The 25,250-nt window shown below is 40.5% G+C and overlaps 1 protein-coding gene across 4 annotated transcripts in view; it reads left to right on the forward strand.

Annotated features, from left to right (window-relative positions):
• KIF13B (kinesin family member 13B) overlaps positions 1-25,250 on the forward strand; it is a 118,106-nt gene that overhangs the window by 30,413 nt on the left and 62,443 nt on the right. For 2 of the 4 annotated variants that reach the window (XM_014886489.2, XM_088162569.1), the window contains exons 3-10: positions 16,372-16,387; positions 17,855-17,915; positions 19,557-19,649; positions 20,237-20,417; positions 20,819-20,906; positions 22,375-22,509; positions 24,174-24,286; positions 24,735-24,846. In XM_014886489.2, coding sequence (XP_014741975.2) covers positions 16,372-16,387; positions 17,855-17,915; positions 19,557-19,649; positions 20,237-20,417; positions 20,819-20,906; positions 22,375-22,509; positions 24,174-24,286; positions 24,735-24,846 — 799 coding nt within the window. Of the gene's footprint in view, positions 1-16,371; positions 16,388-17,854; positions 17,916-19,556; positions 19,650-20,236; positions 20,418-20,818; positions 20,907-22,374; positions 22,510-24,173; positions 24,287-24,734; positions 24,847-25,250 lie in introns of those variants that run through there. The other 2 variants (XM_088162568.1, XM_088162570.1) reach the window with 2 other exon arrangements.

Raw genomic sequence — 25,250 nt, forward strand, 5'->3', positions numbered from 1 at the left:
CTAAACATGTTGGAGTAGTGATAAGCCACAAGAGAAACCCTCCTTTGTGCTGCTGTTCAGTGAGAAGCTGCTGCTGATTAATTAAGCAAAGAAATTGGGTGTGATGAGTGTGCAGTGACAGTCCCATCATTCGACATCCTCTCTTCTTCTCCCTGTGCTTAAAATAGCACCTTAAATTTCTGTGTGGCTTTATTTTTATGGGAGCTGGTTAGGAAATCCTGGATTGCAAATTCCAAGAGCGTGGGCAGTTCTAACAAAGGCAGTTCTGTTGCTGCAGTACCTGTAGACAGAAATTTTCTCTCTGTGTCCTGTTTTCCTGTGGCATCAAGTGACCAAATTGAATATCCAACATCTTTTCTGTGTTTGTTGTTATGCTTGACAGACTCATTCAATCAGCTGCATGAATGAGCATTTAAGGGTTTTTTTAAGCCAGTGGACAAATTATGGTAATTAGACATCTTGTCTATTTTGTTATCCTGGCTGCAGAACAATAATGAGGTTAAAGGGATACTCTCAAGGTGACAAAGGTACCAGACTGTCTTACCTAAAACCTGTAATTTTTCTCCTGTATATATCTGAATACTTTGATTTTTAGAGTGTTCTTTCTGCCTGTATTTAATTTCCTGACATTTAGAGGCAGAGAGAAGGGGCAGAACAATATAAATGTGTGGTGTGAAATCCATATCAGCTTATTTCCTGGAGTTTGTCTCTTTTAACTGCTGTTAAATAACTTGACAGGCTATAAAATTAATTTTATGCAATGGGTCACCTGTAATGGTTCTGGAAATTCATATTTCATTACTGAATGTGGCAAACAGGCATTTAATATTGCAGAAAACTGAATGCAATAGAGAAATGGTAACTCCTTAGGGTATTGCTGTTTAGCAATGCCAGTGTCTTTTATATGGGCTTTGCTAAATAATTGTGTTTACATGGCTGAGAATTTGATGCTCATAATCAGAGGTGATTAAACAAACAAAAAAATGCAACCAGCTAAAAGCCAATCAGTTTAGTAATATCAAAAGTGGATAAATTAGCTGATATCATATATTAAAGTTAAGCTTGTGTTCAAGGAGAGCCAATAGTGGTAGTCAAGGACAGCAGGGCTGGTCCTGAAGGTTGATTTTTGGGGAACTCACTCAGCTGGAACGTGTGATTTGAACTTTACATCAATATCCATTTGCTTTTTTTTCCTCTCCTGTACCGTATCAATTCTTGTATTTAGTTCTTATGGTGTCACAGGTTTTTATCTGAAACTCTGATACTCATTTCAAACATGTTAAGTTTGTTTTCTTTTTGTCAAAGTCCTTTCCCTTTGCAAAAAAAAAAAAAAAAAAGCTGAGGGAAAAGGACTTCTTTTACCCACTGCTTTCAGGACTGTGTTTTGGGGAAAAACAACTGTTAACTATTTTTTTGCAACACAGGCATCATCCTAGAGCAGCTGACCTTGGATAGTCTCCCAACCTGCCTGCAAAATAAGGATTTTTCCTTTCTTGTTCCTGTTGTCAGCAGCAGCAAGAGGAGGAGGAGGAGGATGATGATGGCCTGGTCTGGCTAAAGGAGTGGGTCCAAATTTGTGTTTTTAGGGCTGGCTGTGCAAGGGGACCATGGGTGTCCTGCACTGTCACTAAAGGCTCTGCAGAATGTGATTTGCTGTCTTGAAATGCAGATTTGTTCATTTTGGCTTCACGGGTTCTTTTAGAAAATTGTGATGGTTTTGTTAAGTAAATAAATATTTAATAAAGTATTAAGTCACTGTCTCACAGTGATTTCAGCCATGGGCTGTGTGAGACATTCAGCAAGGAATGTGGAGAAGGAAAATGTGTGTGGCTGTTCAGGGTGATTTTACCCTGGTGTCTGCTCATCTCCCTCATCTCAGCCCTGTGCTCCAGATGAGCAGAGCAGGCTGGTGACTCTCAGAGATCATTCTGGCTGCTCATTTTCCCCCTCTCCCTGTTCAGAAAGGAAATATTTGCTACATGTCTATGTTTTTTATGGTGCAGCATTTCTTTCAGTTTGTTTCTTTAAATCTCTTCTAGCTGCTGGTGTACAGCAAACTTCTTTGTGAAGTTACCAGTTTGGAGATGATTATTTTTCCCCTCAGTTCCTGCTTTCTGATGATTTGTAGTGGTGGACAAAATGTGAGCTCTGTGGAATAATTAATCCACAAATATTCTGTAGTTTGTTTTTATTGAGGCTTCTGGTCAACTTTCATGCAATAACTTTCCTTCTCCTTCCCATTCCCACCCCTACCCCCACCAAAACAGAGGTTGACCATTAAAGATGTTTTCATTTGGAAACTTGTACGTGTGGGTGGTTTTGTTTTATAATGAAGCAACTGAGTTGATACATCCCCACAATTTGGGGGAGTTACAGCCAGGAAAACACCCCCATGGAAATGAAGATGGTTGTGTTTATTTGTTTATTTGATGTAAGTGGGCAAAGAATTGTTGGAACAAGGAACTGTTGTTAGAAAATATTTTTTATGGTAATGATACAAATGGGAAGGAGAGGAGCTGACCTTCAAATTCCATGTTATGTTCCAAGTGGGATTGTTGGGTTTTTGCAGTGACTGTGAAGCTGCTTTGTGACTCTGAGTGATGCAGCCACCAGGGAATCCAGCAGGACAGTTTTAGAGGAATAATTTATTTAATGATTCTTGTTTTGTCATTCTCTGTGAAGAGTTGTGTGTTGTATGTATGATCTTTCATGGACAATTTAGTATTTGGTTTCCAGCTTCTCAAAAGGGTCTGGTGTATTTTGGATTTAGAAGAATAAAATATGGGTGATTATAAGAGCATTTGCTTCAGACTGAGAGTAAGCCAGTCCTTTTCATCTGATAAAATTCCAGTATCTGCCTGTTTATCAGCATAGATATTCATAGCTGCTCTTTGTAATTCAGAATGAGCAGAAGGTATTGTTGAGCACCTTTCTAACCTCCAAATTCCATTTAGCATTAGCAAAAATAACGCATTTCTTGGTGATGTGAGTGTTTAAAATAATTAAAACAGCTTCTCAAGATACAAGTAGACATCTGCTTTTATTCTTGTTTTAGGGAACTGCTGTGCTCAGTGCTAAATCATGATAGTGTCACATAAAGGGCTTTTGCATGTGCTGTCCCATATGAAACACAGTCAAGCAGACAACAAGTTGCATCTAAAAGCAAAATATTTTTCAGCCAGAAGAGATGAGCAGCAGGCAGCCTGGGAGTTCAAAGTTAGAATTCAGCAGGAAACATCCTTTGGCTCTGTTCAGTGCACATGAAAGCCTCACATCCCATCCCTGTTTATGAATACCAGCAACTTGCTGTGTAGCCTACACTTTTGCAGGCTAAAAATAACTTTTTTAACAGTGCAAACTTGGCATCAGGAGCTGACAAGTTTATTTGGTATCACCTTTAGGTGTTGTTATTTTTTTTTTTTTTTCAGGGAAATTAATTGCTTCTTTACTGTGTGTGTATGGGAGCTATCACACTATTTAATCACTGAGATCAGAAAATACAAAACTCTTTTCCACATGGCACGTACGAGGGTTTGTCTTCCAAATAGATCCTTGGAAAAGGAAAAGAGAATTTTTAAGTGAAACCAGCTGCCAGCAAGTGTCTGGTGCTGGTGGCTACTGTGGAATGAAAAAACAGTGTGAGGAGGTAAATATTAGTTCAAATTTTGAGTTGGAGTTGATTTTTTTTAATCTTATTTTAGGTTTTTCCACTTCTAGAATTTCAACTTTCTGCTGAGAGTGTTGTACCCCAAATGATCAAGAACTCACATGGAACACAGACTGTATTTCCCTCCTAAAGAAATGATACAAAATTTGCTCTAATTGTGATATTGTAGTGATGGTGGATTATTTTTAAAGGTTGCAAAAGTGCACAACTCCCTGACAGGAGGTTGTGGTGAGCTGGGGGTCAGTCTCTCCCCCCAGGTAACAAGTGACAACATGAAAGGAAACAGCCTCAGATTGTGCCAGGGGAGGTTTAGATTAGACATTAGGAAAAATTTCTTTGTGGAAAGGGTTGTCAAGCATTGGAATGGGCTGCCCAGGGCAATGGTGGAATTGCCATCCCTGGAAAGTGTTCAAAAAATGTGTGGAGGTGGCACTTGGGGACATGGTTTAGTGGTGACCGTGGTGGTACTGCTGGTTGATGCTCTTAGAGGTCTTCCCTGACCTTTATGATTCTAGAATTCCACCTTTAGGTGAAGAATTTAGAAGTATGAACAAGAAATTCCCTCAGATTCCAACAAAGAAATGTGATTGCTTTTCTTGGTTATTGGGGTTTTTTTTCTCTTTAATTGCTTCTTGACAGAATTAACTGGTGACAGTATTTTTGCAGGCCTATGGTCAGTGATGAGAATGGATATATTTTTAATATTTTCCTCAATGCCCAAGTATCCATTTTGTATTAATCATTTGTGGGCAGTGGGAATCAGCACAGAAGTCCCAGTTCCTGGGTGATGCATTGCTCTGTTCACTGAGACTTCCTATAAAACCAGTTTATAATGGTGATGTTCACAGAAAAGCCAAACAACTGCTGTCCTCATCCAGGGTGGACATTGTAGATGCTTTAGTCCAGAAAAAGCTTTGGAGCATTGAATTTACAGCATTAGATCTGTCCTGCAGTTGGAACAAAGTAATTTTAGATTAGATCTAAGAGGGTTTTGAAAAGGTGGTGAGGTACAGGTGCCCAGAGAAGCTGTGGCTGCCCCTGGATCCCTGGAAGTGTCCAAGGCCAGGCTGGAAGGGGCTTGGATCAACCTGGGATAATGGGAGGTGTCCCTGCAGGGTTGAATGTGATGATCTTTAAAAGATCCCTTCCAAACCATCCTAAAATTCTGTTCTCAGTGACTTCATGAGCCTCGTTCACACACAGCCCTGGGGCATCATTTCTCATTATCCAACTCTCTGATTCCCTGTTCTGTCTGCTCTTTTCTCTATTTTCAGCCCCTTTATATTGTCTAAGGGAGGGGAAGATGCTAAAGAGCCACAGAGCTGCATTTGTGCAGAACAGAACACTTGACCATACAATGAACTTTAAATTGGCCTGAACTGAATGTAACCCAGCACATGTGTAACGTCCTGAAAGTGACTTTTTATTTTAAATATCTGCAACCATAAACAGCTTTTGCTCCAGAAACAAGAAGGGTCTAAGTCTCCTTTTGGGGTGGTTTGGTTTTTTTTGTTTTTTTTGTTTTTTTTGCTTGAGGCAGAGGTGTTGAAAGGGATTTCAAAAGAGGAGGCATGCTGGGGAGATAAACAGCTCTGGGAATAAGAGCAGCACAGGAAGTGAATCCATGGTGTTGCTTGTGGGAAGCTCTTAGAAGTAATTCGAGATAAGAGTGAGGCAGGAGGAAATCTGGTTGGCGGCTGTGGCATTTTCAGCAGCAGCTCTGACCTTGGCTTGTAGGTGCTTTGAGGCTGCTGGGGAAAGATTTGCTGCCAGAGCTCCTGGGTTTTACCTGAATTCCCTTGGAAAATCTGCCTGCAACCTGCAGAGTGTAAGTTCTCATCCCACAGCTAAAGACCCTGCATTCCTCCTTCACTTCACTGCAAAAATATGTGATAAAAATGGGTGATAGACCAGAGGACTCGTGTTTGCACTTTTTAGAAGCCTAATCTAATCCTGGAGCACCAGGAGCAGTGTCCCAGCTGTCTGCCCAAGGGTGGGAATTGCATCCTCCTTGCAAACACTTCTCTGCCCTGCTCTGGGACAAGGTGAGAGCTGGCAAAATCCAGCAAGTCTGGCCAGGATCCAGGCCCAGGTTGGCAGGATTGGTGGGATTTAGTCTGACACAATTTATTTGGCAGCAAGGGATGAGTGATGGTGCACGGTGCGTGTTTCACCTTGTTAAATATCTGCATTCTGCTGCCAGAGCATGAAATGATAACTTAATCCCTGATTGCTCCTTACAGGCCTGCAGGCCACAGTCTCTGGAAGAATGTTTGTCAGCCAAAAAATGATGTGTATCTTCACCAAGCCCAGTTTCAGTGCCTTTTCCTGTTAACTCACTTCTGAATTCATTTGGGGCCAGATGGTTTTGCACTCTCAATGTCATCGCTCCTGCACTTGGTCCTACCACTCCCACTCCTCTCTAATGCCTGTTCCTGATTCCCATTTTCCCCAGCATGAATAAATCAGCAGCAATAATGAACAAACCCTTCAGCAGCTGCCACCTTGGTTTTTGGGGTGCTGAGTGTTGGTAAAAGTGTTTAGTGAAAGAAGTTTTTGTACACAAGAATCATTGGAACAAGAAGTAAGGAATAAAAGTGTATTCGAAATTACTTTCCTCATTAAATTCTTCAGGATTATCTGATTGCCCAAATGAGAGCTTTCAGTTGGAACATAATGGACATGAAAGAACTGCAGTGCTTTGAAACAGTTCTGTAGTGTGTTGACTCAAGAACAGTTCACAAAATATTTCCTACACTTAAAAATGACCACAGCCATTTGCTGAGGTGGGAGGGAGAAGAATAGACAAAGCAGATGGGTAGGTTCATCATGTGGCCAAAAGAAGAATTTGGGAAATTTAGGGCACAGAGGAATGCTACAGTGAAATCAGCAACACCTATTTAGGAAGAAATAATTGTGGCTTGCCTACCAAATAATGAAGAAACCTATATTTCTTCATTATATATTTCTTTCCTGCTCACTCCAAAGATCGTATTTTTTGTCTTCAGAGCAAGTCTTGATGCAGATCTGTTCACTTTAATGCAATTCTAGGTTTAAGCAAATCTTTAATTCTGCCTAGAGCACTCTGACATTTTTTTTCAGCAGTCTGGAGCCATTAGCAGGGCAGATACAGGACAAGGGAGCCGAGCTGTCATGGTGAAGGCTTGCCTGTAATTTTCATAATATGCTGTATTTTCCCTTTGCTTTTCAGCAAACAGGTCAATTATAGCTTATTTCTCATCCTCGTGCTGGGAAGGAAAAACAGCTGATTGGAGTTGTACACTGAGGATAAGGATTGCTTTTCTAGGTCAGCCAAAAGAGAGCTTGGTTCAAAAATGTTACCCTGGAAAGCACTTCTTTCTTACTTTCTTTGGGACAAAGTTGGCATTTATTTCCTCGTGCCAGGTACTCCTGTTGTAAGATTTCTGGAGGTAGATGGGATATTGGGAAGAAATTGGAATACTAGAATTGTAGAATTGTTTAGGTTGGAAAAGACCTTTAAAATCAGGGAGTCCAACCATTAGCCCAGCACTGCCAAGCCCACCATTAAAAATGTCCCTAAGCACCACATCTCTGCATTTGTTAGATCTCTCCAGGGATGGTGATAAGATTATTGATTGCTGCCTGCTTCTTTATCTCCATGCTATCAGTCAGGTTGTCTTAAATGGTTTGGAGGATTACAGACAGCATTGAAAGCCTTGATCAGGGAGGGTACAGAGTCTGTGCTCTTGGGAAGAGCAAAAGCATGACATCATTCTTTTCTGAGACATACAAACACTAATTTTACTTTAACTGAATGTTTGAGGCTTCTGATACTCATCAGGCTTTGTTGAAGTGCTCTTTTTGGGATGCCAGTTCCTTGACAAGCTGCTGTTCTCGTTAGCAGCATGGTCCAGATGAGTTGTGCTGTTCTTTCACCTCCCAGGCTCCTTGGATGCTGATGGAGGGTTTGGGTTGAGAGTACCCAGATCTTGTGCAGCAGCCTCTGGGTTCTCACTGTGATCATGGAACGTGGATGTGCTGAAGTGAGAAAATTCAGGTGGTTACTGAACAGTGGAGCCAAGACAAATCGCTTTTTAATGCTAATGACCAGCCCTTCTTGCCTGCAGCTCTTACCTTCTCCCCATCCACCATTACACCAACATCATTTGTGGTTTCCAGTGTGTTTGTATTTTAAATACTGCTGGAATCTCTCATTTGGAGCTGGATCCAAAACAAGCCAGGAATAGACTTTACCACATGAAAATATCATTGTGCTTAGCAGGCATTTGCTTCTGGAGGCACCAGAAATGACTCAGGTCTAAATTTTGGCATGGGCATGTACCCTCTTCATCAGCTGGAGATCCAGTGGTGCTGAAATTGCATCAAGATTCAGAATGTACCCAGTGAAATTCCCAATCTTGTAAATGCCCTGTGCATGCACAAACCACACCATTAAGATTGATTTCTCTACAAAATGTGGCCGGAACAATGTTCCCTTTTGAATTGCTGCCACTTCAGACATTTCCTACTTGCTTAATGCCTGGTGGATGTACTAAAAAATGGGAGAACCAAGCCCAGAGAGAGAGAAAGGTGGTGCTCTCTCCACTGGAGGACAAGGCAGACCTGTGGAACTGAAAAAGAAAGTGAAGGAAGCAATTTGACTTCTTATTTAGACCTCAGGGCTGGAAGGTGCCTCCCAAATTGCATCTGTGATTATCTAACACAGATTGCCTGGACAGTCACGAGGATAAATGACTGAAAGTTCTCTGGGGATGTCAGGAAATGTGGACTGTCAGGTGTTAGGAGCACAGAGATGCTGCTGGTAATAAGTAGGAGAGTAGATGGGGAATTAGCAAGTACTCAGAGACATTTGTGCTTGGAGGGAGTTAGTGCTAATTTAGAAGAAATAGAAAACATTACCAACATTTTTAGAGTACTCCTGCTGAGACATTTGTTTCCCTAAGTTGAAGGGTCCTTACAGTAATTTTCTTAGTGTGGAATGATTGATTAATGGGAGGGTGAAGAGCTTGTTGGCTGCTCTGGAGCCTCCATGGCTGTGGATCCCTTTGTACTCCTGCAAATGTCTCTTTTTAAATCTTTTTCTCTTCCTTGTTTGAAGCAGAGAGGGGCTGAGGGAGATTTTAGAGAGGAATTCTTCCCTGTGAGGGTGGTGAGGCCCTGGAATAAAATTCCAAAAGAAGCTGTGGCTGCCCCTGGATCCCTGGAAGTGTCCAAGGTCAGGTTGGAGATGGGGCTTGGATCAACCTGGGATAGTGGAAGGTGTCCCTGCCATGGCAGGAGGGTGGAACTGGATGAGCTTTAAGGTCCCTCCAACCTAAATTGTTCTGGGATTCTTCTTTCTTGAAAGAATATTGGATGCACACATTTGTATTTAGGTACTTGTGTAAATATCACAGAGTCCATGGAAAAATCATCTCTCTTTCATCTGGTTGATGTATTTGTGTTTTCAAGGAAGACAGAAACTCAAACTGGTTTAAGGTAGAGGCTCTAATGAATTTATGGATTGGGTGATGTAGCTGGGTGATTTACCAAAGGTGGAAAACTTAGTCTTGGTGGATTTGAGAGAGTTCTTCAAATACCCATTCAAGGATTAAATTCCTTTTAGTGCCAATCTTTTGCTTTCCATAGTACCCAGGAGATCATTCTGGGATTAATCCTGTACCAGTGGCTTGGCTAAAGATTACCCTGGATGTGAATGCTGAGTTTGTTGATGCTGTAGAACAAGATTACCATATATTGGATATTTTCCTGTACATGCTGCTCCACCTGCCATCATTTTCCATTTGGGATCTCCTGGAAAAGTTAAAAAGCTGCCACATCCTAAGGAGGCTTTTTCCCCTCCCTCACATGGTTATAAAGAGGTAGCTGCAGCCCACATCATTAAAAAAAATACTGTAATTCACAATAGCAATTGAAAGTTTGGGGACTGGCTGTTCACCAAACATTCTCTAGAGCACAATAGTGTCCTGCCATCTGAGTATTTACAAACAAAAGGATAAAGTTGTAATCCCCTTGTCATAACACCAGCTTTATGGGATCCATGCTCTGCTTGAATGTGGTCAGGACTAAGCAGATTATTGTACCAACAATACAGAAAATTTAGCTCCAAGTACAAAATACCCCAAACCCACAAAGCTGCTGCTCAACCCGAGTTCTTGGGGTTTGGGACTTTTTTTTTTTTTTTTTAATTGTTTTGAGTGAGCTGGCAAAAATTAGTTTTGTCAGTAGAAACTAAGTAACCACCAACTACGCCTGGAATGCCTTGGAGCACGGGAGGAATTTTCTAAGGAACAGTGATTACCTTTGTTCCTTTTAGTTTAGGCTTTGAACTGTGTGTGCTCTTTCACAGTTTTTTTGTTTGTTGGTTTTTTTTTTTTTCCAAAATGCATTTGGGGATTTTGTTTTAAAGAGGCTGTTTCGAATTGCAAAAAAAAAAAAATCTTTTGCTCAAATGGGGCAGTGGGATTTTCTCCCAAAGAGCTCAGTATTGTCGTGGAAGTAAAAATGGGACTCTATAAGAAATATATTAATTGCAGGACATCATCAAAAATTGGAGTTTGGCCTCAGCATTCTGATACCACCTGGCCTGCATGTAAAAATAGGGTAAAAATATTTATCAACTCTTAAACAATTATGAAACCAAACAGCCTTAGGCACTTTACAATCTGAAATATTCTGTGAAAATGGATTTTAAAGTATCATAGGATAAGCTTGAAGTGATCAGATTTGATTGAATTGACTTTTCCTCTCATTGTATATACCTGGCAGCAGCAAAATGGATTGCAAGTTGTATTTGTCTGGTAGAGAGAGAGAGGGGAAACAGCTTCTCAAAAAATTCTAATTTTTGTTACCAGCTGTTATACTGCTGTCTTTCAGTTGTGCCTGTATTAGTAAAATCATTAAATTCATTCTCTACATTTTATTTCATCATTGTCTGACGCTTTTTTTATGCCATGAAAGAAATTCTGCAGCTCTAATTTTAACAATTTTATATCTAATTTTATTTAACAATAAAACTCTGACTACTGCAGTGCTGGCTCTTCAAAATACTTCATTCTGAGTCCTTTAAAAAAAAAGCCAAAAACACACACACACAAGCTACCAGTTAAAGGATCTTCTTCAGAAAGATACCTGGGCTCCCAAACTTCAAACAAATCCAAGATCTTCCTGATTTTTTTTTTTTTTATTTTATTTTTTTTTGTGCCTCCTTTGCATCTGTTGCAAGGCTTTGAGATTTGCTGGTGCTGGAGTTCCTCAGTAATTCCTGCACCACTTCTCAGCTTCTCCACTCTAGGAAGGTCTTGTAGTGAAGGATAGGGAAGCTTGGAAATCATAAGCCCCAGTTAGTTCAGAATAAAAGACTAAATAATAAAATAAAATCCTATCTCCTGTTCAGGCAGGTGTCTGCACTTCCTTTGGAATTCCACTTCTCTACACCCAATATTTGCCCTCTGAGATCTAGCCAGGGAATATAAAATGATAGAAAATCCTGATCTGGAAGGGACCCACCAGGATCTTCCAGTCCAACCCTTGGCCCTGCACAGACACCCCAAAATCCCATCCCTGAGAGCATTGGCCAAACATTCCTGGAGCTCTGGCAGCTTTGGGAATGTCCCCATTCCCTGGGGAGCTGTTCCAGTGCCTGACACCCTCTGGGGGAAAAACCTTTTCTAATCCCAACCTAGGGAAAGAAGAGAATTTTCTTGAGAAACCCTTCAGTCCATGAAATCCATCACGTTTTAAGCCACTGCTCTTCAAACAAAGCCTCATTTCCTTAGCAGAGCTCAGTGCTGAGGTGCTGAGAATGGGATATTTGATTTTTGAGGTGATGATAATTGATGATTTGATGTTCTTGAGGTGCTCCTGGCTCTGCTGTGGCAGGTGGGTGAGCAGGAGCAAGGGAAAACACCTTTAATTCCAGTGGGGGATTGCAACAGGACAATTTTTAAGGGTCCCTTCCAACCCAAACCATTCTGTGATTCCATAAAAAAATCTGTACAGGGCCCTCAAAAGAAATTGTGCTTCAGGGTTTTCCATAGCAGTGCTATTTTGAGCCATACTTAACCAGGGAAAGAAAGACTTGAGGGGGTGACAAACTCTGCCCAGTGTAATTTTAGTTCTTTCATTTCATGGAATATTGGTAAACGATGGTGTTGTGTCTGTCAGAACCTAGGATAATTGTTGCACAGCTTCTATCTGCAACAACTTATTAATAAAATCCCAGAATTCCAGAATGATCCAAAGAGTAAATTACTGTTACACATCATGGCAACTTTATTTTTAATAATGATATTTTTTTAAGCCAGCTGGGAGCATAAAGATGTGGCTTTCCAGAGTGATCTCTGGGAGACACTGACACTTTTTCACTTGTAAACACCAAGGAGTTTTTCCCCCCATCAGTTTTTTTTTCTAGTTGCATATTTAGCTGCTTTCTAAAGTTTATGCTGAAGGGCATAAAATAACACTAATTACACTGAAATTTGATGTGGTTGTTTGTGCAAAGGTTATGGAACATTTAAAGTGGGAAGTAATAAGAATTTCTGGAGAGATTTGCTGAGACTTTCCTGATTCGTAGTAGGAATTGTTGCCTCTCTTTTTTTTTCTTTTTCCTAACCCTCAAATTTGTATTATATTAGTCCAGAAGCTTCCAAAAATGACAAAATATGATGTTTCAATCCCATAAATCCAGCATAGCCTTGTGCCACTTGGCAGTATCACTCAAATAAACAGTTTGGATGTTGTTGCAGTTGCTGTTGCCACAAGAATTTTATTTAAAAAAAAAAACAACAAAAAAAAACAAAAACAAAAAAAAACCCAAACCACCCAGAGAAGAAAACCCATGCCTGGCATGTCAGCTCCACTTCTGGAGCTCTTTCCCCTGCTTCCTGCCTTGCCACCTCCCACCTTTCTCCTCCCTTTGCCCCAGCTGCCTGTTTCTGATGGAGACAAGAAGTGAGATGTGCTGTGACTGATTTGGAGCATGTTCTGCTTTGCCAGCTGCCTGCTCTCTCGGAGCTCAGCCAGGCACAAGAGAAAGGGGCTGAGCTCTCCTCCAGCCAGGGTTCACCTCTGCTCCTTTGCTGGGGTGTTTTTCCCCCCTCAACATTTGCAAAATCTGAAATCCAGTTAAGCTTACTAAACCTTCCTATCCCTTTTGAGCGTGGAAAAATTGGGTGATACTAAAATGCCGCTGATAACTATGGTTGGAACAGTTTATTGTGTTTGAATATGTAATTTAATTATTCTATTAAAAGATTGAAGTAGTAGTGGTATTACATGTGCACTGATGATCTTAGCTGGGACCTGCTCTGATTTTATTCATGTTTTTTACAGTGTGCTTGAGATCTGTGGAACCACCAAAATGTTCATAGAAAAGCAAGCGTGTCCTGATCAAGAAGCTTTGTTTCATGTATTTGGGAATTTTGTTTTAAAGAGGCTGTTTCTGATTGAAAAAAAAAAAATCTTTTGCTCAAATGGGGCAGTGTGGTTTTCTCCCAAAGAAAACTGTGTAAGAGGTAGTTTAAACAGAAATTATTCCCCAAGCTCCGTGTCTTCATTCACTCTCAAAGCAGCAGATAGAAATCTCAGAACAGATTCCATGGAATCATGGAATGATTGGAGTTGGAAAAGACCTTAAAGATCATCTCGTTGCAATTTCCTGCAACAAATGAAATACTGTTAAATGTAGGATGTTGTTTCAGAGTAGTCTTCCTCCTTTTTTAAATTTTAGAATTAAATTTGATACATTAGATTCCCCCCCTTACTTCTGTTTGACATTGAGCTGAGAAGAGATAAAAGAAGGGAGTTGGCAAATTCCTGTCAGACTGGATACAAGTGAAAACAAGTAGCTGGAAGCATCTCAGTGACATCCTTCAGTGGCTGAAAGATAACTTTTCCCTCCCTGCCTTGGATGCTTGTGCTAGATGGGAATTTTTGGCTGTGAGCCGAGGAGCTGCCTGCAAGGATGGCAGCGTCCTTGGGGATGGAGAGGGACTGGGGACAAGGGATGGAGGGACAGGACACAGGGAATGGCTTCCCACTGCCAGAGGACAGGGATGGATGGGATATTGGGAAGGAATTGTTCCCTGGGAGGGTGGGGTTGCCCAGTTTCATCCCTGGAAGCTTCTCCGTGCCAGGGCCTCCCCACTCTCATGGGGGACAATTCTTTCCAGGTATCTTACCCAAATTTCCCCTCTTTCAGTTTGAACCCGTTCTCCCTTGTCCTGTCCCTCCAGTTCCTGCTGAGCAGCCCCTCTCCAGCTCCCCTGTCACCCTGCAGACACTGCAAGATGTTGTGAGGTCTCCACAGAACCTTTTCCAGCCTGAACAGCCCCAAATTCCCCAGCCTGTCTCCTTAGGGGAGGTGCTCCAGTCCTCTTGCTCCACCAGTTCCGTGTCCTTCCCATGTTGGGGACACCAGAACTGTGTGCAGCATTCCAGGTGGGATGTGACAAGAGCAGAGTAAAGGGGGAAAGTCACCTCCCTGTTCTTTGCACGTGTTCCTGTCATGTGTGTTTCGTTTTTGGAGATCCTTCCCTGCTGTGTGGGTGATGCTGTTCTTGGTATTTACCTTTTCCTCCCTCTGGGATGGATGGGAACGCTTGGGTGTGAACTCCTGGTGTGTCCTTGCAGCCAACCAAGCTGCTGTGGGTGCTCTGTTTCCCCATCTATTCATTTCCCAAGGGATTTTTGAATCAGGCTAAAAGTCTTTTCATGGCTTTCTGGGCTCAGCATGCAGCTGCAGCATTAATGGGCTCATATGTGCACAGCACAATGCTGTGTGATGCAGGCTGCACCCTTAATGCTTTCCTTGGGGAAACATTTGTCCCATTTATTCTCTCCATGGTTAAAAGTACATCAAACAAGCTGGAGCTCTTGTGTAGTTGTGCTGTATCCCAAATGCTGCATGCTGGGTTTTGTGAGGCTTCTGTTCCCTCGTGTTTGGATTAAATCAGACCCAAGAGCTGGGTTTGTGTGTTTGTGCAGCCCTTCAGAAAATGAGATTCTTAGTTCAGACTAAAGGTCTTAAGTTAAGCTTGGTGATACATAGCCCTGTGTAATCCATCATTTCAAAATTGTATCTGTGACAGAACTTCTCAGATTATGTCCTTATGGCTGCTTTAACCCAAATACTCAATAATATGCCCTATATTGAGGGCTGGGCAGATCAGCTGGGTTGTTGCAATTTAATCCTGCCTTGGAATTGGGCTGGGGAATGTGAGCAGGGCAGTGTCACATCTCTGTGTGCTAAGCTCAGACTCTGAATCCAGGCTTGCTGTTCCCTTTATTTTACAAAGGAGAATGTTCTTGTAGGAGCAGTAATTAATCTGCCCTGTAAGCAGAGCTTCCCTAAAAGCAGTAAAGTGCAGGAAAGTGCTCCATGAGCATTTCAGAGCACAGAAAGCCATGAAAATGCTCCTGTGTCTCTCTGAGAGGGATCCAGAGGGGCTCTCTGGAGTCTCCTGTGTCTGGCTCAAAGCCCCAGCAAAGGAGATTCCCTCGATAAAATCCACCCAGGAACAACAGCCAAGAGTCCACTCCAAGCTGGCTGCCAAGGACCTTGGGAGAGCTTTTATTTCAGCTAAGCCAGATGGCAGAGGAAAAGGGGTCATGTTGTCATTGCTGACTTGGATGACCCTGTGACACAGGGTGACCTTGACTTAAATAATCATCCTGCTCTCCCAAGTGCCTGTCGTTCCTGTCCTGTCAAACAGACACAGCAGAGATCCAGGCAGAGTAAAAAGAGGTGATGGATTTGCCTAAAAAATAATTGTTTTTGAGAGACAGTGCTCGGAAAATCCTATTTTTAAACTTGCTTCTCAAGTGAGCAGCAGGAGCTCTGAGGGTAATCCTGTATGGCTCCCATGTCTTTCTGCTGCTCTGTTCAAAAGAAATCAGTGTTGCTTGTCACAAGACTTCACTAATTGCTGATGTCAGGAGTTCCCTGATGTTGCTTGGAAGGTCCAGGACAAGGGGAATATCAGTGACTTGTTGTGTGTTTGCTGCTTTTCTCCAGCCTCTGATGTGGGGAGGCTGCATAACCTGCAGTCATTGACTGGGTATTGCTGGTATTTTAAAGGTCACTCCAGTAATTTTGTACTTGCTTAAAAACAAACAAACAGACAAAAACCTCCAAACTTTTAAATTCTGCACATAACAGAGTAGAGGAATTGCTGTTCTCTGCTCATTCTTTTGGGGGAAGCAAATGTTTGCTCTGCTGTCCCAGCAACCAGAGAGAGCTGGGTTGGGCAAGCCCAGGGGCTGGACTCTGAAATTTCCTCTTGAATAACACTCCTGAAGTTCCTGTTCAAGTGGTTTTGGAAATTTTTATGTTGCTTGGGTACTTTGTTTTTAAAAGGCAGTGACACCCAGAGAGAGGGAGAGGTGTCACAAGAAAAATAAACCTGTGAGAGAATGAGGAAGAGATGCAGCATGAGGAAAATCAGTGGCTTTGAATTTTAAATCGGCTCTAAGCAGCATCTCAAATCTTGCCCCTAGAAGGGTTTATAAAACAATTTGGCATCTGTAAGCAAGGAGAGATCCGAGGAGAGAAATGAACTTCATAAATACAGCGTTCCAATGATTAATGCTAGCACAATTAAGCTAAAATCACTACAACTAACAGTCCTTGTTTTTCTTTTGTCTTTTCTTCCCCTGACTTTGTACCAAATCCTTTCCACTCCCGATGCATTGGGGAACAGCAGGACTCACCCAAAGGTAAGGGTTTTTTATCAATGTGTGAGAGTTGTCCAATCACTTGCTCACCCTTGGGTTATCCAGATATTAAAAGCATTTTGCAGAGCTCTGTCTCTCATCAGCTGCTGAGTAAGAAACTCGAAGCATCTCCTTGCTGCAAAAATGCTCTGTGCAGCCTGTGCCAAGAAATGAGTCAGAGGAACAAATGAGAACATCCACACTCAGCACTGCAGGCTCTCAATGGAGGATATTTGTTCTTTGTGGGCTTTTTAAAAGCATTTTCTGGTATTTGTGTTAAAGCAAACTCATTTTGTTTTTTAATGGTCCCGTGACTTTGTGCTTGTTCTGAAGACTCAGCCTTGGTATATCAGGGTTCAGCTCCATGGATGTGCTCCTACAGCCAGTGGTGTTTTACTAAATCTTCTGAAAGCTAAACATAATAATATGTTTAGCTGTAAAATGAATTCAAAAGGAAAGAAAAAAAAAAAAAAAGCACCTTAATTTTTAATACACAACTTGTTGTTTCCTCAGAGGATATAAAATAACTGCTTTATCTCTCGATGCTGGTACATCACTGTAGTACAGGGGGGGAAACAAAGTATTTTTGAAGATAAGTTATTTAAATTTCAAGGATTTTGCTATGTTAAGTGTTTTCAAAATGTTGGTAGTCAGCAATGTAACAATGCAGGACATGCAAAGGGGAAAGAGCAGCTTCCATTAAGCTTGGAGGGGAAATCCACAGCCAGAGAGCCCCCCCCATTTGCACTTCCTTTTCCCTACATCCTACAGAATAAATTTTGCCTGTGTGAATGTAGGTCAGACATTACCCTAATTAATACTTTTCCATGCAGATACCCAGGGGAGGTGTTTTTGCAAACATCTGTCCCAAAATATACATTGTATTATTTCAGGTCACCTTTCAGGACGAAAGGTGCCTGTGGATCTTTTGATGGATTTATGGCAAAATTGGAAGTTTTCTATTAAAAATATTCTAGTGCTGATATTTTCATGATAAAACTGATTTGCTTCCTATTATTCATTGCAAATATTAGACTTTGATGGCTGCCTTGGTTTGTCATGGAATGTAAATAAATACATATTCCTCTTGTATGGAAAGAGCTTCCTACCCTAAGGCTTGTTTTTAATTTATGCAGACAAGAGGCAGGGGGAGATGGGAGGCAGAAAGAGCTAGAGGACATCTGTCAGTTTGCAAAAGAGAAACTCTGGTGAGAAATGAATTGCAAGGATGGGTTTGGAGGGAGAAATGGGAGAGCTCCTTGACATCCACTGGGTTGGCACAGAAAGGAGCAGATAGAAACAAGGAACAAATAAAAGAATGCAGGAAAATAAAGTGTTTGTTTAGGCTTCAAACTCCTAGAAAATAAGGAATTCAGTGGGAATGTGTGTTGAGTTCACAATGTCAGAATGTGAATAAGGTGTTGGATTTTGCAGCTGTTCTCCTAAGGTGTCCTGGTTATTTCCCTGCAGGTGTTTGCATATGATCACTGCTTTTGGTCTATGGATGAATCTGTCAAAGAAAAATATGCAGGTAATAATATTTAGTGTGGCTTGGTTGTCTCCAAGTGGGAATGATCTGATTGAAAATGCAGACCTTGCTGCAGGGCACAGGCCATATGGCACAAAGTGCTGTCCCTTCTATGACTGGCTGCTGCCAAAAGGAAAAGGGAAATCCTCAATCATTCCAGTTTCTTTTCTCTAAAGGTGACAGTGGCAATGGGCACTGCCACCCCTTTGCAGTGCAGAGTGGAGAAAACCCAGCACAACTCCTATTGACAGCTTTATTTAAAATACTGCTCCAACTCTTGTCATTTTAAATGCATCAAATCCGTTTATTTCTTTTGAGCAGCATTGTTTTATGTAATTTCATGTTTTTCAGTGCTGATGGGAGTTTGGCATCATGGTAAAAACTGAAAAAGGAATATTAATAAAAGCCTGCTTTCATTTAAGTGTATGTGAATTCAGATGCTTTAGTGAGAATGTGTAATGTATTCAATAAAAAGTTTTCTATGTATTATTATAATGCATTTTGGCATATAGTTACAGTATAAATATGAAATATATTTGGACTTGTCATTCCTATAATTTATTCCTTTCATAATTGTTATCCTTTAAAATTTGGGATCAGTTGAACTTGTTAACATTTTTAAAATAAAAATCATAAGAAAAATCAATGACACATACACTGCTTAATTTTAATTTCTTTAACAAATAACTAATGAATAATAACCTATCAAAGCACTGAGAAAAATATGACACTTTCAGCCATACATAGGAATATTACATACTTTGTTTCTCAGTTTAACAGTGGTGCCTATATAATTGATATTTTGGTCTGTTTTACTGTGGAAGTGTTACCCCAGCTGAGCCTGGCACAGCTCTTGGTGCTTTTGGTGGGGAATTTAGCATGGATTTGGCTCTAAAGATAGGAACTTCAGGGAGAGAAAGGAAGAGTTTAAAGGAACATTATTTGAGAGGACTTTTCAGTCCATAAAATTCTGTCATGCCTTGTTCAGACTTGAGGTTTTTTTCTGGTTGTAAAATCAATTCTGAACATAGTTTTTGTTCAAGTAGTTACTACCCAGGTATTTTAAGCCTTCCTTCCTCTGCTTGGAAAATGATCCAAAAAGCTCAAAGTTCAATTACAAAAGAAGGAATACACTTTACTTTTTGCTAATGCAAAATATCCTGTAAATGTCCATATCTTCCACATACTTGTGATTCCTTCTCTGCAAAAATCTCCTCGTGGTATTATCCAATATCTTACCCAGTAAAATTTTCCAGTGCTCTGCTGATTCCCTTGGATTAAAATCAACTGACTGTCATTAAAATGTATATTTTGAGGAGGTGTCATTTCCCCAGCAGATTAAATTCTGCAGTTGATCTTAGTTTAGATTCTCTGCTGATAAAACCTCTGAGTATGAACCTTGATAGGATGTTACTTTAAGCACATCCAGGTATATCCATGATTATCCCAGCCCCTGATTTTTACAGCAGCATAAACCTGGAGCACATCCTCTGCTCCTTTTCCAGGGAGCAAACCCTGGATATGATTTAGGCAGCAACAGCAGGAAAACCCTCTCAGCTCTTACCTAATTATCAAAGAATCCAAATCGAGGGACAAAAAGCTCTTGCTGTGTTACAATGTTGGCTTGTGTGTTTTATTTTCTAGGTCAAGATGTTGTTTTCAAGTGCCTTGGAGAGAATATTCTGCAGAATGCCTTTGAAGGCTACAATGCTTGTATCTTTGCCTATGGGCAAACTGGTGAGTCCCAGGGGAAGGGAGGAGCGTTCCTTCCAAAGGTGTTGTGTTCTTTCCACGGCTCTTGTGACATTGTTTGAGGAGAAAATAACCTTCTAACGTAGATAAGAAATGTTTTCCTCTTTTGTAACATCAGATACGAGGTGGGCAGGATGAGAAGGAAGGTTTTGTTGCTGCTGGCTACCCTTATTTCTCACACTTCATTTATAATCTTTGGCATGACCATGATCGTCCTTGAGCTCAGAGCATTGCTCAGATTTTCTGCTTCTGTGGTTAAAATAATCTTGAATTGTCATTTTCATGTAATGTTTAAAGAGTAATATGAAGAGTTTTCTCGTTGTGGGTGTTAGTGGCTTGTCATCTACAGTAAGGTTGTATCTACCTAAAAGTTCTCCAGCACTCTGAAGCAAATTTCTTGTTTTCCTTTTAATTAAAATAGTCTTTAGCTCAGTGGTGTTTCGGATACTTTAAGGCAGAAAAAGGAACAAATATCTTTCACTGAAATGCATTAAACTCTTTTATTTCCTATCAATATTCTGCACAGCAGGAATTTTGTTCCATGTTCTCTAATAACAGCTTCCTTCACACAGGGTCTGGAAAATCCTACACCATGATGGGAACTGCTGATCAGCCTGGATTAATCCCTAGACTTTGCAGTGGGCTCTTTGAAAGAGCACAGAAAGAAGAAAATGAAGAGCAGAGTTTCAAAGTGGAAGTGTCCTACATGGAGATTTACAATGAGAAAGTCAGAGATCTCCTTGACCCCAAAGGGTATGGAATTTGTGTGTGAATGGCACTGTACTATTTGTCCTACACTCTTCTTTCCATAACCAGTTTGCCTTAATGGATCCCATCTAAAACATTTCCCTAGGATGGCTTTTGCTGCTTCCTGATCTTAGCATCTCCTCATTCTAAATCAAAATAAAGTAGCAAGACTAAAAGCTTGGAGTAAATTTACCTTTTGTGAAGTGACAGCACTGTGTGTGTCAGCTTTTTACGTGTTATAAAGCTTTTTTTGTGTTTGCAGTCTGGCCCTTGCTCTGTGCTTCAGTGGGTATTTATGAGGCCATCCTGTTTGAGATGTGTCAGTGAGAAAATGAACTTTGTGTAAATGTTGTCTTAAGTCAGTCATGTGCTTATAAATCCCTTTTTTTTTTTTCCCCCCCAACCAGAAGCCGTCAGTCATTAAAGGTTAGAGAACACAGTGTTTATGGCCCTTACGTAGATGGCCTATCCAAACTAGCTGTTGCTAGCTACAAGGTAAGGATCAACTTTATGAAAGGTTTATCTTGACATCCTAAACACCAGGTGCTGTCCCTTAAGCTGGACAGAATCACTAAAATGCTCTTTTATCAGTAATCTTAGAGCAAGAGAGCTGCAGAATGTTGTGTTGTGATCCCTGGGGAGAGCAAGGCTGACTGCAGAAACTCCCTTCGTCTTGTGCTACAATTCTTTAATATTTTCAAAGCCCTGGAGAAATGTTGAGTGTCCCCAGACCAAATCTGAGCCTCAATATTGAATATACTGAATTTGGGCTTTTTTTTTCCCTCCTAATTTCTCAGTTTCCACCAATCTTCTTATCCACACAATAATTCTGGAAGTAATTCAGCTGTTGAATGGAGCAGATTTCCTCTCAACCTCAAGATGAGTGCACACTGTCATGAGAAAGTGTTCTGTGATTAATGACAGGCCCAGGATTGAGCAGGGACAGGCTCTCTGTGCCACACTGTGTCACTTTTTGCCTGTCATGCTCTGCTCAGTGATTTCCCTTCCCAGTAACTGGAATTATGAACTGATGGTTGTTTACCAAGCAAATTCTTGAGAGCATCACATGAAAGTGGCTTGCAGGATAGTCAGTGTTCATATGTGCATTCACAAAATGCCCTGGTTTTTTTAAGGAGCATTAATTTACTGTGGGGAAAATGGATAAATATGGGATGGAATTTGTCAGTTTAACCAAAACATGAAAACAGTGCAGTCCCACTGTTGCAGTTCCTCCAGGTGTTCATCCACCTCTCCTTGGTGGTTTCTGCTAAGACAGGACACATTTCATGCTTTGCCTTTCCATGTTGCCCAGCAGCTTTGTGTAATCCAAAATTTGGAGTCAGTGGTCTGTGGTGGTCCTTTGTTTGACTGTTTATTTGAGTTGTTTTAGCATCACCCAGCTAGAGATGCAGAAATAGAAGTTGAGCCCAAGACCCTGATAAGAACTATTTTAAAATTAGAATTATTTTACACAATTGCTGTGAAACCCCAAAGCAGGGGGGCTGCACCTTTCTCAAGCATCACAACAGATCAAGCTCTTAAAATTTGGAGGAATGTAATGACCTGTTCAGTGTGGTTCTGTTTTCTAAACCTTCTGTAAGTATTCCAGATTCTCAGACCATGACAACTGAGCCTAAAATGTGACAGGGTTCAAAACCAAGTTGCTGTATCCTCACTTCTTTCTCTGCTTTTGAGTGTTGCTGTGTGCAGCCAGGTGCATTATTTTTGTTGATAATTTGATATCTATGTTGAAGAGTGGGTGAAGTTATGACACTGTGGAGTTTCTAGGCTTTAAATGGAGGGGGGGGAAATCACTTTGATTTTTTCCTCACATTTTTCTGAATAAACAAATGGGAGGCTTAGTGAGAAAATGCTATATTTGGTCAAGATGAGATGATTTTTGGAGTTAATTGGGAAGGATTTTAATGCAGATATTCTCATGGCTGTGAAAATTTGTATTTAGGACATCGAGTCCTTGATGTCTGAGGGCAACAAATCTCGGACAGTGGCTGCCACCAACATGAACGAGGAGAGCAGTCGGTCCCACGCTGTCTTCAAGATCATCCTCACCCACACCCTCTATGATGTGCAGTCAGGGGTAAGAAAATCCACTTTGTAAGGTCCAAATGTCAGGCCAGGATGTGTCTCTTGCTTTAATATATTTGACAGGAAAAGAAACAGTTCTTTGGAAGCAGCAGTTTGTAGTAAAGGCTAAAGATAAAATAGGTGAAAAATAGAAATACGCCTGAGTGTAGCTCTGGTGATCTCCTTCCCGTGGTTATTTAATACAAATTTGTAAAAATTACCAGCTTTCTAAATTAATGCAAATTTGCATAAATTATGAACTTTCTAAATTAAAAAAAACCCGCTTAATTTAAATATTTTGCATTGTATGCCATTAATGCTTTTATGTGTATGTATTAACTATTGTTAAAGCATTTAAAGCTGCAAATACTTAATTTATGTTTCCTTATATATAAATATGCCTTGGAGGGGTATGTGAAATACATTATGTCAATATTATTTAGTCCTTCACAGAAAATGGTGATAAACTGGAATGAACTGAAAGAAGTATCTTTAAACTTCATTGATAGATTCTATACTTGGACAATTCTTTAATATTTTCAAAGCCCTGGAGAAATGTTGAGTGTCCACAGAACAAATCTGAACCTAAATATTGAATATATTGGAAAGCATAATAAGAATTTGGGCTTTTTTTCCTCCTAATTTCTCAGTTTTCACCAATCTTCTTATCCACACAATTTTCCTCGTTCTCTGTTTGGATTTTTTTTTGTCCCTTTGCACTTCAAATCAGCATCATACTGTGCTGAAACTTTTTGATTTTCCCATAATTTGTCATTCCAGTTTTGCTGTGGCTCTTCTGCATGGTTTTTGTGGTTGTGATCTACCCTGCACCCTCCAGTGACCCCTGTGTGAATTTCTGCAGCAGATTTCCCCTTTTTGCCCATCTGCTGGTCCTTTCAGTCCTGGAAATGGAACGTTCCATGGTCACATCATGTTTTGATAATTTTAGGGTGACATTTTTGAAAGCTTTATTGATTCTAATCATCCCATTCATTGATGGGAATGCAGCATTTTGCATTGGGATCCCGAGGTGCTGCAGGTGCAGATGCTGCAGAAGAACAGGATGTGAGCAAGCTGTTCTCACAGACTTCAATTTCAAATTGATTTAGGGAATTCGTGGAGTGTTGCAGAATGTCATTTTGGGTCAAAGGAGATGAAAGGATTTGTAACAAAATATATGTTACAGTTTTAAATACTCACATAGCTGGGATTGTGTTCCAGGAGGCTGATAAGGATCAAGGAGACTTTGCAATTGTGATTATTTATGCAAATTATAACATGCTACTTGTCAGGTTCATTCCTGAAAAACAGAAGAAACCCTGGTATAAAATCCAAGGATTTCAGGAGACTGTTTTCAAGATGAGATTGTGAACCTCATGTCTCTGCTTGTGACTCCTTTGGCAAAACTCTGAATTTTTCATGGTTCAGCACTTGATTATTCTGAGATATCTGAAGATATCAGAGTGACTTCACATCATCCCTGACTTCACTGTTATTTCTGAAGCTGCAGGTGGTGACTTAGCCCAGGACACTGTTCAAATCCAGCAATTCTCAAAGGGGTTGGAACAAGAGTTGAAAAACCAAAAAATGAAATTTGATTCCTTTTGTAAAATATATCAAACAATGTAACTTGATTGAAGTGACCTGACAGGGGCTGTTGTCTGATTCCTTCCCCAGACATCAGGTGAGAAGGTGGGCAAGCTCAGCCTGGTGGACTTGGCAGGCAGTGAAAGGGCAACTAAAACTGGTGCTGCAGGAGACAGGCTGAAAGAAGGAAGCAACATTAACAAGTAAGACTTTGAGATTTATTTCTTTTCATTTTTTCATCACCATTATCTGCTAAATAGAACCTAATTGTAAAATAGGATGAAGCTCTTGTAGGCAGTTTTCTCCTTTCCTTCTCCCTACAAAGCTCCTGTAGTCAATCTTTCTCCTTCTTTCCATTTCTCCTTCTGGCATGCAGTACTCTCAGATATGGGAAAAAGATCTCCATCTTTTTCAAAACCATTTCTGTTCCTGCACCTGCCACGAATTTCATTGTGAAAACCCGATTATTAAGACTGAAAACATACTGAAAAAAATAGGAGTGGAGCTTTTGTGAAGAAAGAATGATCAAAATTAAACTATGAATTTTTTTCCTCAGAGCATATTTTTGGTAGAGAGAAAGTCACTGTCTAAATATGCATTTGACTTATGAATATTTACCCTTGTTAATAACTGCTTGTGTTCTCTGGGCAGATCCCTCACAACTCTGGGGCTGGTTATTTCTGCCCTGGCAGATCAGGCTGCTGGCAAGAACAAGAACAAATTTGTTCCATATCGTGATTCTGTGCTCACTTGGTTACTTAAAGTAAGTAAGGGTTTTTTTTTATTCTTCTTCTTTTTTTTTTAAAGTGAAATAAAGAGAAGAAAGGGGGAGAAGAGTCTCATTGAATTAAATCAAAATTCTGTACTTTTTGTCTCATTTTCTGGGTTTTATGTTAAGCATAATTGTCTTTGGAAAATGAGCTGGATGTAAGCCATTAGTATCTCTGCAGACTAAATATGTTCCCTGTCTTCTGCTGACCTGCAGTGGCCTAAGGATTTAAAAATAAAATTAAAAGCAGTGTATATTTTATGGGTCAGTGTAAGTACAGCTTCACACACAACCTTGGGGCTAATTTAATTTGGGTTATGTCTGCATGCAGCTGATTTTGCATACTGCTATGATTAACTCTGAAGATGTTGATAAAGACTATTACCTTTTCCTAATTG

This window comes from Sturnus vulgaris, chromosome 3, assembly GCF_052056855.1.
Source record: "Sturnus vulgaris isolate bStuVul1 chromosome 3, bStuVul1.hap1, whole genome shotgun sequence".
Lineage (NCBI taxonomy): Eukaryota > Metazoa > Chordata > Aves > Passeriformes > Sturnidae > Sturnus > Sturnus vulgaris.